At 45.5% G+C, this 19,975-nt stretch overlaps 1 protein-coding gene across 1 annotated transcript; it reads left to right on the forward strand.

The window, feature by feature from the left end:
- Positions 1 to 167: 167 nt before the first annotated feature.
- Positions 168 to 18,216, forward strand: LOC140562810 (potassium channel subfamily T member 2-like). The gene is made up of 29 exons (XM_072688665.1): positions 168 to 262; positions 1,651 to 1,730; positions 2,429 to 2,522; positions 3,017 to 3,073; positions 3,177 to 3,225; positions 3,334 to 3,393; positions 3,560 to 3,634; positions 4,318 to 4,401; positions 4,797 to 4,891; positions 8,001 to 8,181; positions 8,360 to 8,524; positions 8,922 to 9,058; positions 9,643 to 9,706; positions 9,869 to 9,977; positions 10,053 to 10,161; positions 10,492 to 10,641; positions 11,069 to 11,277; positions 11,919 to 12,129; positions 12,214 to 12,319; positions 12,962 to 13,134; positions 14,217 to 14,288; positions 14,574 to 14,708; positions 14,829 to 14,940; positions 15,266 to 15,367; positions 15,799 to 15,882; positions 15,960 to 16,088; positions 16,647 to 16,947; positions 17,549 to 17,633; positions 18,099 to 18,216. The coding sequence occupies exons 1-29, from the start codon at positions 168 to 170 to the stop codon at positions 18,214 to 18,216; spliced, it is 3,441 nt and encodes a 1,146-aa protein (XP_072544766.1).
- The last annotated feature ends 1,759 nt before the right edge of the window (positions 18,217 to 19,975 follow it).

The following is a 19,975-nucleotide window of genomic DNA, read 5'->3' on the forward strand; positions in this document are numbered from 1 at the left end:
CTGGAGCTGATGTGATGCCGAATCCCCCCGAGGGAGGCGAGGGCGAGAGGATCTGCACTGAGCACGCCCGCTTTTATGGCTGCCCACGGAGGGAGGAAGCTGTGGCTCTGGCAGCAGTTCGACTTGAGCGCTCTGAGGGAAGCTGCTGTGAGCTCCTTGGAGGAAAAATGGTTGATGGAGAAAGTGAGGTGCCACCCCTGCCTCCTCGATTCAGGTTCAGGGACCTGCTGCAGGGAGAACAGACCTGGCTGAATGATGACAAGTAAGTGCTTTCCTCTGACCGTGCTCACTTGCTGGAGTTAATGGGGGTTTAATTATCGAGATAAATTGGATGAAGGAATAAAGGAAAAGGCTATGATGTGAGGAGCAATCACAGATCTTCAATCAATTCTGATTGATTTTGTAGAAATTCAGTAAAAGCTGTAAAGAAACAGCACAGGCCAGAGATCAGTAGCTGAATTATGTGTTTATCTAGTTTGGTTAAGCTCTGCCTTTCTGGATGTTTCAGCTCCAACCCAAATATAACACACCCCATTCAGCCAATCCCTGACCTCTGAAGGCAAAAATGAGGTGGATCAGATAAGGTGGGTTAGGGTTCCATGGTTGGAGACCACTGAGCAGATCTGTTCTGCATATGGGCTAGATGTTCAGGTGGATATGTCTCTAACATTACTACGTGATTCCTGCAAGAACTATGGTCTCGTAAAGTGGAGCTTTACAATCTCTTACCATTGGGCTGCCATCAGTAAAAAATCCAACATATGCTGTAAGTGTAAATGGATCCAACCCTAATCCACCCCACCCAATTGTAGCCTTCAGAGGTCCGTGATTGACTGAATAGGGGTGTTTGATTTCGGTTGGGAGTTAAAAACAAACAGGATGGTAGCTCTCCAGGAGGAGGGTGGAAGACCACACAACTATTTGCACCATTAACATCTGTGAAGGGCAACCGGTTCAAACCATGGCAACCGAATACTGGCCCTTATCCTGTGTTATAACCTGAAAGATTGTTGTGGGAGGTCGTCCTGATCTGACATCGGATATTTATTTTAAATCCAATCCAATCAATTAGTTTTAACCAGTGTTAAAACAGCGCCATCTGGTGTCCTCAAGGCGCCATTAACAGACATTATTGCCCAGCTGGCAGCAGTGCGGACGTTCTCAGAAGATTAAGAGTATAGAGTCTGCAGTGTGAAGCTATTTTCCAATAAATATCACTGTTTTAGCAGCGGGGATGCCTAGCCTTTCTCATTTTCTGTTTTTAAACCAGCACTGAAGAACCCATCCAGAACCAAGTGGAGGCTAATGCTAATACACACGTGCTATAGAATCTCCAACCATAGCACATTCATAGCAACTGAATCAGCCCAGAGTGTCTCTGACTTCTGCTAAAAATGAAAGGATTTTACTGAATGTCCTAAATTGGGATTATTTAGCCACACCCAGATCAGAATGGATCAGTATTGGCTGATACTCAGCATTAAGATCCGATTGGATCAGGGCATAATAAGAATCTGATTGGAACGTCCCTACTGTTCTGTGTTTTACTGTATTTTAAAACTTATCACGCAACATCTTGATCTAATTTTGGATTTGTAAGAGCTGACATTTGCCATTTTTCCCATTTTTCGTTGAACTCTGTTCCCACAGGGTGCAGGTGGAGTTCTACACCAACGAGAACACTTTAAAAGAACGACTCAAGCTGTTCTTCATCAAAAATCAAAGATCAAGTAGGTCCCCGCAGAGTAACACAGCCCTTGAGGAACTGTTTCAGTATTTATGACCTAAAAATGACCACAAAATGATCCTAAAACAGCCTAAGGGTTCTAAGTACTTCCATCTAGTACTTAAAAATTTTTTTTTTCATTGTCACAATCCCATATAGAACCTGTTACTATATAAACCTACTGTTTACGGGAGCTTTACTCCCACCAATCACAAGGCTGATATCATTTGTACCACATAGCATCACCAAAACTGTGGTGCTCCCCATAATGGCGTTCCTAATCAGCAAAAGCTAAGCTAGTAAGCATATCTGCCAGCCATCCCGGCCATCCTTTCGGCCCACTGGCCAGGGCAGCATTCCTTGTGTGTGCACTTGAGAACCTTCCTAAAGGTATCACCAATCTGATAAATGTTTTTTGCTGCAGCAGCAGCCAGGCAGTGCACAATATGCCTTGCAGATGTAGCGCCTGTTTCGCTCATTTCTCTCTGCTTGCGCTGATGTGTGCAGTGTTTCAAGCAGTGTTTGATCAGGAAACTTGGTTTTAGTATCACAAACTTGATCAGATGTTAAACCTGTGAAGACTAATAATATTGATAATGTTTGGTATATCACACACCTTGGTATACCACTGTAGAATCAGGTGTGGCTCAGGTGTCGCAAAAACATGAAAAAAGTGGAAACTTCCCTTTCTTCTCTTTTCAGGTCTCCGAATCCGTTTCTGCCACTTCTCTCTGAAGCTGCTCAGCTGTGTTCTGTATATATTTCGAGTGCTGACCGACCCGGAATGTGCCCTAAAGTCGGTAGAGCGTCTCAAGTGCGTTCCTGTATCTTCTGCCTGTGTGGATCTTCCAGGACGTCCACACGTTTGATGTTTTGTGTGGTTCTGGAGAAAGATGTCTTGTCAGGGTCTGAGTAATGCTAATGGGCCCATCATTTCGATCGGTGGAAATGAGAAAACCTGCAGCTCATGAGGCCACCAGCTCTAATTGATTCCCTAATCAACAAAGCTCTTTGCTTGGCAGGTCCAGAAAAACCACAGTTGGTTTTTCTGAGTGTGGTCAGCTCAGTCATGGCACATGCTTTCGCCACTTTATCGGAAACCCCTCTCTTGTAGCTTCACCCAATGTTTGTAGGGTGTTTGTAAGAAAGTGGCCAATGAGTGGAAGTGAAAGTAGGTGTTTCTAATAAAGTGGCCATGTAATTCTGCATCATTGGTTTAGAGGATTTATGTGTTTTTTAATGTTTATTTTGAGTTTTTGATTTTTTTTTTTTGTGTTCTTATCTCCGCAGCCTGAACTGCTCCCACTATAATTACACCCATAATTACACCCTGTTCGGGATAGACTGGTAGGTATGAATAATTCATGGAAGTCTGACCGTATATATGAAATGTGATGGCCTGTGATTAGAAGTATATCCACCAGCCTAATTAAAGCTCCCTTTCTGCCAGGACTCCAATCATTTGGGTGGACCGTAGTTTTGCCCTGTGGGCTTTACAGGTAGAGTCCGATAAGCATCCACAGGCATGGTGGAGGTGGGCTAGCTTATAAATTCAGTAATTGGTAGGAAGTGTTTATGAACAATGATCACTTCTCTGGTGTCTTCAGGTGTTTGTGGCAATCGTATGTCTGTGTGAAACCACCCTGCTGACCTATTTAAGTTACAAGGTAAGAGTCCGGCTCAGCGTCTGCTGGTTCTTGACTCATCCGCTGCTATTAGGAGCATTTTTAATGCCTTTTATGGTAAAGCAACATTAGAAGTTGGTTCGGAGAGTGAATGTGAAATGAGGCTGGTCTACACTTATTTATTTATTTATTTATTTATTTATTTTAGGGGAATATAAGGGAGCAGATACTGAGAATAACCTTCATCCTGGAGATCATCAACACAGTACCCTTTCTGATAACAGTGAGTTGCACCCTCCATTCCAAGAGAACAGGCTGAAATTATTGGAGGCACTAGCGATATTAAAGAAACTAGCGATATTGGCCATACTGGTTATACTGGAGTCACTAGCGGTGTTGGACATATTGGTTATACTGGAGTTACTAGTGATATTGAAGAAACTAGCGATATTGGCCATACTGGTAATACTGGAGTCACTAGCGATATTGGCCATACTGGTAATACTGGAGTCACTAGCGATATTGAAGAAACTAGCGATATTGGCCATACTGGTTATACTGGAGTTGCTAGCGATATTGGCCATACTGGTAATACTGGAGTCACTAGCGATATTGAAGAAACTAGCGATATTGGCCATACTGGTAATACTGGGGTCACTAATGATATTGGCCATACTGGTAATACTGGGGTCACTAATGATATTGGCCATACTGGTAATACTGGAGTCACTAGCGATATTGAAGAAACTAGCGATATTGGCCATACTGGTGATGTTACTGCTGATATTGGTGTTACTAGGGGTATTGGTGTAATTGGCGATGCTGGTGATATTAGCAATTTTTGATTCATTGACAGTATCAATGAAAATATTGTGTTCATCTTAGCTTTACTTTGATAAAGATGTGCACATCTGTCACCTGGGGATTGTCCAGTATATTGACCCCTTGGTTGCTCTCCTCCTGCAGGTTTTCTTCTTTCCTCTCCAGAAACTGTTCATACCGGTGTTCCTCAACTGCTGGCTGGCCAAACATACACTGGAAAACATGATTGTGAGTGCAGGTCTGCACATCGCACAGCAGAGTTCTAGACCCCAAACCAGGTCAGAATGTTCACTCTGGTTGGGAAGCAGAAGCTTTTATACAGCTTTCTAAAATGAATGGTGGAATTATGTGACCATAGCAACCACATAAAAAAAAAAAACATCTAGCATTGCAATATCCCCCGAACCATCATGCATTGCGCAATAGTTAGCAGCACTTTACCAACCTTGTACAAACTGCAAAGCAACCACCTGGGACACCATAGCAACCCCCTTGCAACAACTTGTACAGTTAAGCAACCACCTAGCAATTGTATAGCACCACCTAGGACAACATAGCAACTGCTTAGCAACAGCATAGTTTCAGAATTAAAGATTAATTAGATTCTCTGTTCCTACTCGCAGAACGACTTCCATCGCGCCATACAGAGGACACACTCGGCCATGTTTAACCAGGTCTTGATCATGATCTCTACGCTCCTGTGTCTCATATTCACCTGGTGAGTGGGGATTAAAGACCAGACGTCCACACTGGATTATATATTAATGTATATGTTTGTGGACAGGGTGTAAAACTACCACCACCATGTTTGAAAGCTTCAAATTATATAGGAGTGAATTATGGGACTTCTACACACATTTTACACCTTTTATTTATGTCTTTTACCTGGTATTAGCACAGGTCCAAGTGAAGATTGACGAAAAGGAAAACAAGTGAAGGAGGTTTCTGTCTGTTTGAGGAACATGACATGGCACTACTTCAAAAAGAGTTACCCAATAAGACCATTACTGCCCAGGAAACCGTCGGAGTTCAGTTATATTGCATGCGTCGTTGTGCTACCTTGTGCTTTCCACTCAGTGGCCACTTTATTGGAAACCCCTACCTTGTGCTTCTGCTCACTGGCCACTTTATTGGAAACCCCAATCTTCTGCTTTCCACTCACTGGCCACTTTACTGGAAACCCCTACCTTGTGCTTTCCACTCACTGGCCACTTTATTGGAAACCCCTACCTTGTGCTTTCCACTCACTGGCCACTTTATTGGAAACACCTACTTACTATATATCCTGAAGTTGTAAGTACTATTTCAGCTTGTCTGCTTTTTGAATGAAGCCTTAAAGGCAGCAGCCAATCAGAGCGGATCTCATCTCCATCCCTGCTCATTTGCACAGCGCCCGAAACTGCGTTCAACCCGTTTGTGTAAAAATTAATTACGACTCAGAGAGTATGAGTGGATCTCTGAACCTGTGTGTTCGTGCCTGAGGGATGACGCAATGGCTAGAGTTTCCTGTTTGCTACTACTGTCCCCAGAAAGAGCCGTTTAGTGTCCATTACAGCTTTTCAGATGGGTTTGTCTCGGCCTTTATGTGTCTCTAATGACCGTAAGGATGTGGTTGCCTCTGATTTCAGTGTTGATTCTGGCTAATGTATTCAAGCAATGAAAACCTCATCATCTCTCTAACTGCTCCTGCTTCCTTTTAGTTTAGCCTAATCGACAGGGGTGCGACTGGAGATTTATGAATGGGGGCTAAGCCTTTACTTGGGGGGGGTCTGGGGCAGGCTTCCCTCAGGCCTAGCGCCCTGCTATCTACATGTACTTCGGATTTGTGTTGGAAATGTGATGAAAAAATCTTTTGAAAATAATAATACACATTTATTTATAGGTCTGAAGAGCGTTTAGGTGGGGCTAAAGCCCCCTCAGTACTGGCCTAGAAACACTACAGTTCACCCACTATGGCCTATAAGGCCCTACCTCAGGCTACTCCCCCGACTCACTCAGAGGATTCATGGACACGCTATATAAATCCATGTGTTCCTCCATCATGGAGAACATCCTGCTTTTGGTTTTAGGACTTCATTGGTTTGAAGGACTTCATCTCACGTTAATCACCTCTAAGTGGTCACGACATTGCCATTAGCTCATGCGCTAATGCGAATTGTCCTGTTTTTAGTGCTGTGGGTTTTTTTCCTGCTGCTTTTTGCTCCTAAAGCGAGGGCTGCTACGATGGCAGACACACGAGCAGGGCCACCAAGTGAAGACATAATTATCTCCCTCATTTCCTCGGCCCTCAGACCATTAACAGCCGGGGAGACTCTCTCTCAGCGTTTGCGATGATGTCAGGAACAGGCTTTACAGTCACGTTCTCTAAATGATGCCATCTAGTTCTTTAAATTCAGCTTTTTATCATAAAATTGGTTCAATTGTTTTTTAAATGATCATTCCTGCATATTTCAGTGGTTGAAATGTAAACGGCGTCCCGTTTAGAGCACGCTGGAATTGTGGTTTATTGTAGATAAACTTGCAGACAGAGGCTAATGTAGCTAACATCATGGAGGTTAGCGTGGCGCTAACTGCTGCCTAAATCCTCACACTCTCTTTTAACTGGGTGGAGGTGTTTAGGTGGGTCTAAAGCCCCCTCAAAACTGGCCCAGCAACACCCTAGCTTTTACCCATGATGGCAATATGGCTGACACCTGACTAACATGGATGATTCATGGAGTGTCCATGTTTTCCATCATGGAGAGCATGGAGGTGTCCTGTAATCTCAAACACACAAGCTTATGTGGTTTCTGACCCGGCATGACTGTTATCTAGAACATGGACTGCTTTCAGGACTTCATGTTGTTCCTTAGCATCGCGTAGCCCATGGAGAAGCAGTCGAAGTCTCTGGAAAAGGCTAAAAAAAAATGTAGCACAGCAAAACAAACCCCAAATGTAGTCCAGAAAGATGAGTTCAACGTCTGAAGTTAAAGCTGCTAGGCTAATGTAGCCCAGAAGTAATTAGCATGATGCTAACATGCTAACATGCTAAATCATCACACACTCTCCTCAAACTGTGTGGAGGTGTTCAGTAATCTCTAAGACTTGCTTTTTGTGGTTTCCGACACTGGAGGGATCACTGGGATAGAATTAATAGCGAGAATTAGCTGGTTAATAAGTGTGATTAGCGTTGTTGTTGTTGTTGTTTTACACTCTTAATTATAAACTAGCGTTATTGCTCCGAAGCCCAAGTCTCACCCTGATTTCACTCCCCAAAGGACCCTCACTATTAACTATTACACTATTAGCTAAGGCTAGCCCATGTTAGCCAGCATTGAGCCTATAAGCTAAAGTTAGCTTGCACAGGTCTTAATTAAGGCCTGTTAGCCTAAGCTGGTTTATTCGGTATTAGCTGGAGTTGTCACCATGTTAGCACTAGCTTTGTTTGCTTCTGTTACACCATAAGTGCTTCTTTAGCTAGTTAGCAAACATGCTAGGCTAAAGGTGGCTTCTCCCTCAGATTTATTAATATGTTTTGATGTTGTTAACATGAAGGTTAACATGAAGGATGATGGGACCACACCCCACTACGACCCTCCCTTTTCCCCATCAGTTATCGCAGGCGATGCTAGCCAGCGCTAGCCTCCTTTAGCAGACGTAACGGAATTGGCAGTTAGTGTTTTTATTCCATCAGCATGTTGAGCTCCAGTGGTGGTGTTTGAGAAGATGTAGTGGAGCTTCACATGTCTCAGAAGGAGGAAGACCAGGGGGTTCTAGATAATGGGTGGGAACTGGAAATGACTAAACGGAGGAGAAAACTGGGACGTTATGGTTTCTCTCCGATACAGTATATGTGGGATCCAGCACTTGGAGCGAGCTGGGCAGCAGCTGAGCCTTTTCGACTCGGTCTACTTCTGCATCGTCACCTTCTCCACCGTGGGCTACGGAGACATCTACCCAATAATCTGGCCCTCCAAGCTGCTGGTGGTCATCATGATATGTGTGGTTCTTCTGGTGCTCCCAGTCCAGGCAAGTGTCTCCAGTGCTACAGAAACACATTAGCGTAATTTAGTTTAAAGACTGGCTTTACTTCACAACGCAACATCTGTGCTTCATCTGTGATGATGATGATAGAAATAGGCTTTTATATAATCACTGATCTTAATAAAATGCTGCTCAATTTAGTTAATCAATATTGGTGCTGCAGTTTGAGCAGTTGGCGTACCTGTGGATGGAGCGTCAGAAGTCCGGAGGGAACTACAGCCAGCACCGGGCCAAGACTGAGAAGCATGTGGTGCTGTGTGTCAGTTCAATCAAAATCGACCTGCTCATGGACTTCCTCAACGAGTTCTACGCCCACCCCAAACTCCAGGTACGAGTGGAACGTGAGCACACTGATCGATCCGATTCTGTAAGGTACAGCAGTATTAAGCTACATAGATAGGAGGCTCCCGAGTGACACAGACATCTTTTAAGGATTGGCCCTTGTAACGGGGTGGTTGCAAGTTCAATCCTTGGTGATGCCCCAGCCATCCGTCAGTAGCCGGGAGTATCAGTATCTCCTTCTAGGTGGGCAGGATGGTCCTCCCTCTCCCCCATCACCTTTTATGAGTGTGAGTGATGCCAGCCAGCGTGGGCATCTGTTAGCTTTTCAGTTGCCACGGTATTTCAGGTGGTTGCTAAGGTGTTGCAAATTGGATGCTAAGGTGTTTCTAAGGTGCTGCTAGTTGAGTTTTCTTCGTATTCGTTTTGGTGCCTCTGTTCTGCAGGACTATTACGTCATCATCCTGTGTCCGGCGGAGATGGACACTCAGGTGCGCAGAGTGCTGCAGATTCCCCTCTGGTCTCAAAGGGTCATCTACCTGCAGGGCTCCGCCCTCAAAGACCAGGACCTCTTCAGGGCCAAGTGAGTACAGCTTTCTGAGGCTCTGTGTGTCCACTTCACTATCAGTGAGAGGCCACATATTTCAAGATTTCAGAACGTTCGATTGGATTTGCTGCCCCCTTCAGGCTGAACCACAGCACAGCAGTTTCCAAGTGAAATTCCATGGCCATGTAGTTTTCAACATGTACCTTGCTGGTGTTCAGTTAGAGACCGTAGATCATCTGCTGATGCACAGTTGATGTTGGCCATCATCTAGACCTTAATCAGTGGTCAGTTTCCAACCTCGGAATCGCTCTTGGCTGGATATTTTTGGGTGGTGGTCCCACTTTTAACTTCGAGTCATCTCGTGCTGTGCTGGGAAAGAACCACCAGGTGTTTCTAACAAAGTGGCCAGTATCCTTTTTTTTTTTGTTAAAGGTAGTTAGTTTCAAATTTAACCAAACGGTGGAGGTACATGCACCTTCTCACACCACCTCACCACTTTAGGATTAGGGTCGGATCCATGGTCGCTCTCCAGGAGCAGGGTTGGAGACCACTGTGGTACAGCATAAATACTTGTACTGTTGACTCTGGGGAACTTAGCAGCTCCTGTCCTCTTGTTCCAGGCTGGACAATGCTGAGGGATGCTTTATCCTGAGCAGCCGTTGTGAGGTTGACCGCACCGCAGCGGTAAGCTTCCCAAACGAAACGTATGGCACCAATCAGATGTGTACTGTCCAGGCTACTGTGGCCAATTAGCATGCGTGAATGATCACCCACACTCCCCTGGAAGCTCCATCCATGTGGAGGTGTTCAGTAATGTCTATTAGACTTGCTTGTTTTGTGTTCCAGGATCACCAGACCATTCTCCGTGCTTGGGCAGTGAAGGACTTTGCCCCCCGGTGTCCCCTTTACGTGCAAATCCTCAAACCAGAGAACAAATTTCATGTGAAATTTGCAGGTAGTGGTCTCTGATCGTCTGAAAACGCAGTCCTAATGATGGTATAATGGTGTGTAACCTCGGTTCTGCCCTCAGATCACGTGGTTTGTGAAGAGGAGTTCAAGTATGCTCTGCTGGCCCTGAACTGCATCTGCCCTGCCACCTCCACCCTCATCACCCTCTTGGTGCACACCTCCCAGGGCCTGTGGGTACAGGATCCGAACAGGACACTTTCATTTACTTACTGCTAATCTAAGCAAAACCTCCAAACTCCAAACAAAAACCCCAACAAAACTCAACAGTGAACCATGACTATTAGAGCTAGGTCTTTGGTTCAGGTCTCAAGTCTCAAAGGTTGGCCTAAAAGTAGACCTGTTTGATCATACAGATCTTTGCTAGCCTTCCTATGAGATTCTAGTAGTATGTTAGCGCTAAGCTAACAGCAGTGCACTTCCTAAACACGATTCTACATGAATATCCAAAGCTCATAAAAGACGCTTGTGTGTTTTGAGCAGATGTTCTGTGATCTTCTCAGGGAAGGCCAGCAGTCTCCAGAACTGTGGCACAGGATCTATGGCAAGTGTTCAGGCAACGAGGTGTACAACATCGTCCTGAAAGACAGCATCTTCTTCACGGAGTATGAGGGCAAGAGCTTCACCTATGCCTCCTTTCATGCTCAGAAGAAGTGAGTAACGGCATTCACACTGTCCAGTATCCAGCATTTACACTGACCGTTAAGCCCAGATAACGTCTGGTTCTGTCCCAAATGCGGCCCAAGTGTGGGCCAGAACTAGGTCAAGGTTTTTCTATCAGGGTTGGAAATGTTTCGTGAAAAAAAATTAACTCAATTAGCCCAAATGTAGCCAATCAGACGAAACATGTTTGGTGGCTGAAGTTTGCTCTTTTCATTTTAGCACTAAAGCTAGGAAGCTAAAGTAGATAGCAACCCCTTATTTAAGACCCTGTATTTAAGCCCACACATCGTCACGCTCATTATTACAGTACTGTTATAACTATTACATTAGTTTTATTGGCCCTACAATAGAACCCTGTGGGACCTCCACATGGCATTTTGTAGTGTAATAATAATATCTTCATGAACCCTTTCTCAGGTATGGCATTTGTCTGATTGGCGTCTGCCGCGGAGACAGTAAAACCATCCTCCTCAACCCAGGCCGCCAGTACACCATGAATGCCTCAGACACGTGCTTCTACATCAGCATCACCAAGGAGGAGAACTCTACATTCAAGTTCCACGGAGAATGCAGCAAAAAAGGCTCCAAACCCCACCTTCCAGTGCACAACATCATTGCTAGCATGGGTCAGACATTATCAGTGTCTGTCTACACTGGCCACTTTATTTGAAACCATTATCTTGTAGCCCAGCACAGATGAATCCGATTTAGAGGAGGACTGATAAAATAGATCAGTAGTAGTTTCCGATAAAGTGGCCAGTGAGTGGAAGCACATGGACATGGGGGTTTCTGTTAAAGTGGCCAGTGTGTGAAGGCACAAGGAAGTGGGTGTTTCTATTAAAGTGGTCAGTTAGTAGGAGCATAAGAAAGTAGGTGTTTCTAATAAAGTGGCCAGTAATAGAAGCACAAGGAAGTGGGTGTTTCTATTAAAGTGGTCAGTTAGTAGAAGCATAAGAAAGTAGGTGTTTCTTTTAAAGTGGCCAATGACTGGAAGCACATGGAAGTAGGGGTTTCTAATAAAGTGGCCAGTGTGTGAAAGCACAAGGAAGTGGGTGTTTCTGATAAAGTGGCCAGTGAGCGGAAGCTCAAGGAGGTGGATGTTTCTATTAAAGTAGCCAGTTAATAGAAGCACAAGAAAGTAAGAGTTTCTAATAAAGTGGCCAGTGAGTGGAAGCACAAGTGACCTTTCCAAAAGCAAACACTCATGCTGCACAGCAGAGGCATCTTTGGCTCTGTAGCTGACCGCAGGGCTGTGTGTTTCCTGTAGGCACCGTGGCCATCGACCTGCAGGACACCAGCGGCACGCCGAGCCGCAGCTCCACTCTGTCTGTTCCGGCCGAGCCTGTAAAACCCAGCAGCAAGAGGCCCAGCATCGCCCCCGTTCTGGAGGTGCCAGCGTCCCCCCTGCTGCATGCCGGTGAAAGTGACCTGTCTGAGGACGAAGCTGCCCCGTATTGGGGGGATCAGTCCAGTGATGGGTACGTGGGTATGTGAGCATTGCACATCAGTGGCATGTGGAATGACGGTGACGAAGCACTCGTGGTGTTCTTCGCTTTTCACAGATACATCATGGGGTATCCTCCTAACCTGCCCTACATCGGAAGCTCCCAGACCTTCTGCCATCTGCTGAAAGAGAAAATGCCCTATTGTTGTCTTCGCCTGGAGAAGGTATTGGCAGTATTGGCAGATCAGGTTATTTGTTTAGGGACAAAAGTATTGGGACACCTGTTTATTCATTGCTTCTTCTGAAATCAATATTCAAAAGAGTTGAAGCTGCTTTTGTTGGAGGAAATGTCTCTACTGACTTTCTACTAGATTTTGGAGCCTTTGAGCATTGATGTCAGGATTTCATTGCATACAGCGACAAGAGCATTAGTGACATGGGTTGATCACCACCCCATCTCATCCCAAAAGTACTGGATGGAGCTCCACCATCATTCCAGAGAACACATAAAGCTCACAGGAGCTTTATACCCCTCAAGCCCACACCTGGCATTAGGCATAGTCAGACATATTGGGGTCATAAGGCTTATCTACTCCAGAGAGTCCTATTCTATTGACAGTCCTTCTACAGGGACTAGACAAGCTGTGTGTGTGTGTGTGTGTGTGTGTGTGTGTGTGTGTGTGCATTTGCATGTCTGTTTTAGCAATGGGTGCAGCATAAAGTAGCTGGACACATTTATCAGACAGGGTGTCCACATATATATACATATAAAGTACGCAATTGCGGACAGTGATTGTACCCTGTGTGTGTGTGTGTGTGTGTGTGTGTGTGTGTGTGTGTGTGTCTGTGTGTGTTTATTGACGTAGAGCTGTCGACACAACCAATGTGAGGACGCCAAAGCATACAGCTTCTGGAACAAGCCCATCATCGTATCCGCAGAGACTGCAGGGAACGGTCTGTACAACTTCATCCTGCCCTTACGAGCCTCGTACAGACCCAAGAAGGAGCTGAACCCCATCATCCTGCTACTGGACAACCTGTAAATCCCCCTCCTCAGTACTGGACTGAATCATGAAGGACAGGCAGTTATTGGTTGCAGTGATGGGTTTTGCTTTGGGGATTGCAGTGATTGGTCTTCCCATGCATTCCTCAGGTAGAAGTGAAGCGAGTATCAACTATAATAAGCTTATTACTCCAGTAAAAGTGTAAAAGTACTGGTTTCAGAACCACTTCAAGTAGAAAAGTAAAAGTAATGGAAGGGAAACAAAAGCTGAAAGCTTAGGCCGAATCACAGGGGTCTATAGTGCACTACACCCCCCCCCCCTCCCCAAAAACCCATTTCTCTAAAAGTCATAATGAGGAGAATGATCTATTAAAATGTTGATGTTAAAAATGTTGGGCTGCTCTAGGCTCCTGTTTCAGCTGCAGATCTGCCCATTGAAAATGAAGCATTTCAGTAATATCAGCTCTATTAAAGGAGCGTCTCTGTGCTCTACTGAGCATTAACATGAGCTTCATGGAGGAAAATATGAGGAGTCGTTGTCTAGAAGTTCTGTAAAGCTGCAGAAAGTCAGACTTCAGAGGCGTGTGATCAATAAGCTTTATTGGAATGTAAATGTGGGGCTCAGTCGGGACGTTTCACTGCAGCTCTCTTGAGTCTCTGCCACGGACACAGTCTTCATACTAGACTACAGACGTCTGCTGTGAGCTCGCTGGAGAGTGACGGGACGTGTGCAGGTGTGATGGATCTCTTATAAACCAATAGGGAGTCAGAATGGTGTATGTTTACACTTCTCATCCAATCACGATCAGACTCACAATTTTTGGATGATGTGATTTACCTGGATAGTTTTTCTGTTTTTTTTTAACGATGGCGTAACGGAGATGAAATGGGAGTAACGAGGCTGTTTGTAAAATTAGAAAGTTTGTAAAAGTAGAAAGGTCAGATAATTGGGTGAAAATGTAATAAGTAGAAGTAAAAAAAGTTTGGAAAAATAAAGAATTGCTCCAGTAAAGTATAAATAACCAACATTTCTACTTAGATAACGAAGTATTTGTACTTCGCTACTTGACTCCTCTGAAGGACAGTAATTGTAATATGTGTAACGTCTTGTCTTCTAGGCCTGATGTACAATTTCTTGAGACCATCTGCTGGTTCCCAATGGTGTACTACATGGTCGGGTCAATGGACAGGTATGAGGCTCTTCCAGGATTAAATTATTATCATATTCTTTAAAGTTTAGCATTTTCTGACCCAGATTGCTCTGAAACAAGAGCAGTCCGGCTTCAGTTCCAGATGGACAGCATGACTTGACTTTGAGAGCGATCTTGAGACCTTAAATGTTGGCCTGATGATGATGATGATGATGATGATGATGATAATGAGTGTGTAAATCAAGCCTTCAAGCTCAAACTACTCAAACAGTGGATCAGTGCCGTCTTAAACGGAGTGTGTTAGCGATCTCTGCTGTTTGACAGTCTGGACGACCTGCTGCGCTGCGGCGTCTCGTTTGCCGCTAACATGGTGGTGGTGGACAAGGAGAGCACCATGAGCGCCGAGGAGGACTACATGGCTGATGCCAAAACTATCGTCAACGTCCAGACCCTCTTCAGGTCAGAGCAGGTTTCCCTGGTCGAATGGAAAAGATGAACCTGATTGCTCACCTATCCCAGATGCTAGGCTAATGTTGCAAGGCTAACACATCTCTCTCTGTCTCTGTTCATTGGCTGCAGGCTGTTCTCCAGCCTCAGCATCATCACCGAACTCACTCATCCAGCCAATATGAGGTTTATGCAGTTCAGGGCTAAAGACTGTTACTCTCTGGCTCTCTCTAAACTGGAGAAGGTGAGCAAAACACCAAGCGTTTCATTTTCTCTGAACATTTAAATACATTCTTTATCTTCATATTCATACTGGATATTCATGTCATTAGAGATTCATACTGGATATTAATGTCATTAGAGCTTCATACTGGATATTAATGCTATTAGAGCTTCATACTGGATATTAATGTCATTAGAACATCAGTTTGGAATAATCTACATCATTCTGGATTGTTCTTTAATTTTCTTTTTACGTCTTTATAGATTAATTAAAGATTTTTAAATGCTAAACACTCTAAAATTCTTTACTCTTCATCGGTGCTGCTTGTCCTCTGGCTCTGGAGCAGAAGGAGAAGATGAAGGGCTCCAACCTGGCCTTCATGTTCCGTTTGCCGTTCGCAGCTGGAAGGGTGTTCAGCATTGGCATGCTTGATACTCTCCTCTACCAGGTAACCTAGCCTAGCAACCAGTGGGCTATTTTAGAGGCTGTTGGCCCAGCTTAGCTTCCATATATAGACTGTATGAACTGAGGAGTGAACATTTTAGCTGAGAAGAGATCTGATCAAGCCTGTGCAGTTCTGGACAGATGAAAGAGGACTCCTGATCCTGCACCATCTGTCAAACATGGCAGAGGCACTGTTATTGCATAGGCATGTATGGCTAGCAAAGGAATTGGTAACGGGTGTTTACTCATGATGTGATCTGCTGATGATGTGTCGGCTATTCTATTTTGGTAGAAGAACCATCCCTTTAGTGGTGGTTCCTCAATGGCATCACGCAAAGAACCCTTTTTTGCATTTTTATTTCCAGGAGTATTTCTCCTTTTACCCTCCTTTCTGTAAACATGTCTCCCCGACTGAAGCCCAGTGTCATTTTGCAGTCTTTTGTGAAGGACTATGTGATCGCCATCACCAGACTGCTGCTTGGCCTGGACACAACCCCGGGTTCTGGCTTCCTGTGCTCTGTAAGTCTTAATCTGTTGCTCTTTTCTCTGGTTCTGATTGGTCCACTAATTCAAGCTGAAGCTCTGGTCTGTTCCAGATGCAGATCACGGAGGACGATCTGTGGATACAGACGTACGGCAGACTTTACCAACAACTCTGCTCCACCGTGGGAGACATTCCAATCGGCATCTACAGAACCGAGTCTCAGATGACCGAATCTCTTGAGGTTTATTCTTTACATCTGAGCTTCAGCTGCCTTCTCGTGCCTTCCAGATTTGCTTCCTTAAGTGTTAGAGAGGAAACTGACCCACACTGATTTCTTAACAGTGGTGGTGAATGGAAGCAGTCGCCATGACTACAACACAGATACAGCGCATAATTTATTACCTAATTTATTTCCTGGCCTGTCCAATGGGAGGGCTCACTTGGCTGTATCTTGGCTGTTTTTCTTTAAAAGATCTAGAATGTTCTAAGGGTTCCTCTGCGGAGAAACCTACTTTCACCATCTGTGCTAGTTAGCTAATCTAACTACAGTTTGAGGAGTTGAGGATGAGGTGAAGTTGTTGTGATCATCCAACATCCTGACCTCACTAGTCACTTGCCGTTGAACGCAATCAAATCCTCACAGCAATGCTCCTCCAAAATCTAGTAGAAAGTCGTCTTCCCTGGACAGTAGAGGCTCTTTTTAAACTCTTTTCAATACCCTTCATTTCAAAAGAAACAATGAATGAGGAGGTGTCCCAATACTTTTGTCCACAGTCCTAAATGTTGTGCTATCTCGTAGCCCTCTCGGTCCCAGCTGTCGGTAAATCTGGACGACTTCGAGGACGTGAGGGAGCAGCGGGACTGCAATCAAGCTTACCGCACCTCTGAGTCCTCCGACAGCAAGCAGCCGCTGCTCCTGCGGAGGAAGAGCATGCAGTGGGCGCGCTACCTCAGTCGCATGGGCCCTCGTCCCGGAGGCCGTGGAGCCGAGAGGGGCTCCCGGCAGCGGGCTGGCCTGCTCCCTCGCTCCGAGCGGCAGGAGCTAGCCGAGCTCGTCAAGAAGCGAATGCAGAACCTGGGCCTAGCCACGACAGGCTACGGTGAGTCAAGATGAGAATTGACCGGGAACGAGGACGAGGTCTTTTGCGTCTGAGGTCGCTTCGGAAACATGGACATCACAAGACTAGCGCACATGAATTCGTCCAAAAGATCGTTCGTATTGGTGAGAACCTCAAATTTGAGGTTCTAAGCCTGATGTCTTAATCTTATCTCCTTAAAAAAATCTCGTACTAAATAAAAACACTGCTCGCCTAATGCTAATAGTCTGCCTAGTAATGCTGGTAAAGTGGTTTGTTTAACAGAGTAGACATTTCCAAAAGTTTTATAAAAGTAAAAGGAAAAACCGGGTCCATTTCCTCCCTGTTTACAAGCTGGAGTAGCCTAACCTGAGCCCACTAGCTAGCTAGCTACAAAGCTCAGTCAGGCTAATCCAGCTAATTCAGTAAAAAGACACATTTTTACCCATAATATCCTTCCCTACTCTTTTTTTCACTTTAAGGGTCCTAGAATGCTGTCCAAGATCATCCCAGTCCTGTTCAGCCATTGGAAACCGCTGACGGAAGCCATTATTGCCTAATTGAACGGCTGTCGTACCCTGTTAACCTGCTCACTTGTCTAATTCACACTTTCCTCTCAACTTAGATGACATGAACGACAGCCACAGCTTCCACTCGTACGTCTTAATCAACCCGCCACCAGACACCAGACTGGAGCTTCATGACGTTGTGTAGGTATTCAGTCGCTGCAGTCATTCCCGTCCCTTGTTTTGGTCCACGTCTTATTTTTCTGGGCTTTTTCTTTCTACAGCACAGCTAATATTTGGTTAAATGACTCTCAGCAAGCTGCACCTTGACCACAAGCTTCTGTCACAACTCTGGGTCATTGTCCTGTTGCAACGCCCAATTCTGCTGCAACCCCAAAACAGCCCCAGAGCGTGTCGCTAACACCACTATGCTTAACAGCTGCTACAGGGGTTAAATGCCTCACCTTTTACTCCTACATACCTCTGGTCATTGTGGCCAAGCTATCTTTGCCTCATCTGACCATTACACTTTTAACACCGAAAAATGACAACCTATGTTCTACTGAAGTCACTCATGATAAGTTTATGGGCATGTCTGACCGCAACTGTACATATGGAGGTCATACTTTGTGGTGTCCACATACTTTTGTCATTGTTCGTTTCTTTCAGATACATCATTCGTGAGGACCCGTTCTCGTATGACTCGAAGGATGTGGACAGCAGGAAGAGCAGCTTTGGGAACACTTCGTGGACGGGAGACAGCCAGCAGCTTGAGAGTCAAGTCTGATCCCAACCCCAGACCAGCTCACCCCCCCCCCCCCCCACCCCACCAGCCTGCAGACGCCAGTGACTGCCAGCGCTGCAGCGAAGCGATGTGGGGAGAGGGCGCCATCTACCTACCCTGGAGAGAACAAGGCCAATGGGCTAGCAGCATGACTGTGATTCGAACCAGCGGTCCTCTGATCATAATGACCGCAGCTTAGTCTGCTGGACCAACCCTGGGCCCCGTATAGTTTTTAGGGTCGGTTAGCATTAACACTGCAGTTTATTCCAAGACTAGGCTTAATCCATAGCTGGGAACCTGGCCCTCAGTATTACAGTTTTGTATTATTATTATAATTATTATTATTATTATTGATCGTCTCTCAGCTTTGTTGTTGCCAGTTTTGCTGTGAAGTCGTATTTGATTAGCATCATGTTTGCTGTTGAATGCCTTTGAAGAAAAAAACAAAAACAAACAAATATTAAAAAACGTTTTGAATAATCATTCATCTCATTATAATTTTTCATATTTAAGTTATTACTTTCTCACAAATTTTACATTACGCTCATTAGTACTCTGCACCAGTGGATTGGGTACTGGCACAACCAGACACCGCCTCTTTTCGACCTGCCAACCAACACACTCTGAGCAAAAGCACCGGGTACCCAGCTCTAATGCATCGGCTAGCAGATTCCCGTACCGGCCCGCATCACTCTGCCGTGATATGGGGAGATGGAGCCAGCTAGCCACCCTGCAAAAGCAAGGCCAATTGTGCTCCCTGTGGCTCCGTCTGCTGATGGCAGGCAGCATGACCTGGGATTCTAACTAGCAGTACCTTCGTATTGCAACCACTTATCGTTGTGGGTGTATATGTTCAAAAGTATCTGGACACAGATGGAGACTCACATTAGCTCGTGAATAAGCTCCTCCTGTGCTGGGTCAGATGTGTAGGACAAGAGGCGTAACGGTCTAAGCATCGGCCCTGCTGCAGGTTCCATTCCTGATGATGCCACAGCCATCCGTCAATCAGTGTGAGCAACGCTAGCCAGCGCAGGCGTCACCTACAAGCGTGTTGAGCTCCAGTGGTGTTGCGTTAGCGGCACTTGGATGGGGTGGAGCTTCTTCACATGTCAAACAGGAGTGGAGGGTCAGTCATGCTACTGTGCATCCTAGAACAGAGAGAGTTAGGGGCCATGCTGAAAGGCCCTATAGTAGCAGCTTGGGTAGATTTTTGGGTAGAGTCAATACAGTACGTCCCATCCAACTCCCACCGTCTGGCCTGCTCCTATTGCCCAGATCAGACTTCTGCAAAGGAAATGTGTTGCCATCTTGGCTTGATCTCATGATTGATGGGGGTCCATGCTTCTGGTGCTATGCTTCGTCAGCTGCACATCGTCTCCCTCCCTCATCTTTTTCCATATGGCCGTCTCCCCGGCTGTCCAGCGACACACTCCAATAGTGATGAATGTGCTCCGAAGACGGACACGTATTCCTCCTAACGTCTGAACATCTGTTTCCACTGGAAAACTCATCCGGCCCACTGAGAACGCCTCCATCCGTCTTGTTTATTCCATCATGGCCAGACGTGATCTCCTGAGGCCTCTCTTGCCCGCTGTTGGGAAGAGAGAGACCTTGGTGTACCTCGCTCAAAATGCTTAGGGGTACTTCTCCAACACCCTGACTCAGCTTCAGCTTTGGTGGCCATTGTGAAAAACGCTCACTGGCCGGCCTCGTTTAGACGGCAGGTCTGGACTCTGAACGTGCATGGTCTTTAACTCTATCT

This window comes from Salminus brasiliensis, chromosome 9 (genome assembly GCF_030463535.1).
Source record: "Salminus brasiliensis chromosome 9, fSalBra1.hap2, whole genome shotgun sequence".
Lineage (NCBI taxonomy): Eukaryota > Metazoa > Chordata > Actinopteri > Characiformes > Bryconidae > Salminus > Salminus brasiliensis.

Bases quoted from the DNA above. Each gene is read 5' to 3' on its own strand.
- LOC140562810 (XM_072688665.1), top strand. From the start codon at position 168: ATGGTTGATGGAGAAAGTGAGGTGCCACCCCTGCCTCCTCGATTCAGG. The intron at 3,394-3,559 runs GTAAGAGTCCGG...TATTTATTTTAG, and splicing joins TGACCTATTTAAGTTACAAG to GGGAATATAAGGGAGCAGAT. The intron at 10,162-10,491 runs GTGGGTACAGGA...TGATCTTCTCAG, and splicing joins GTGCACACCTCCCAGGGCCT to GGAAGGCCAGCAGTCTCCAG.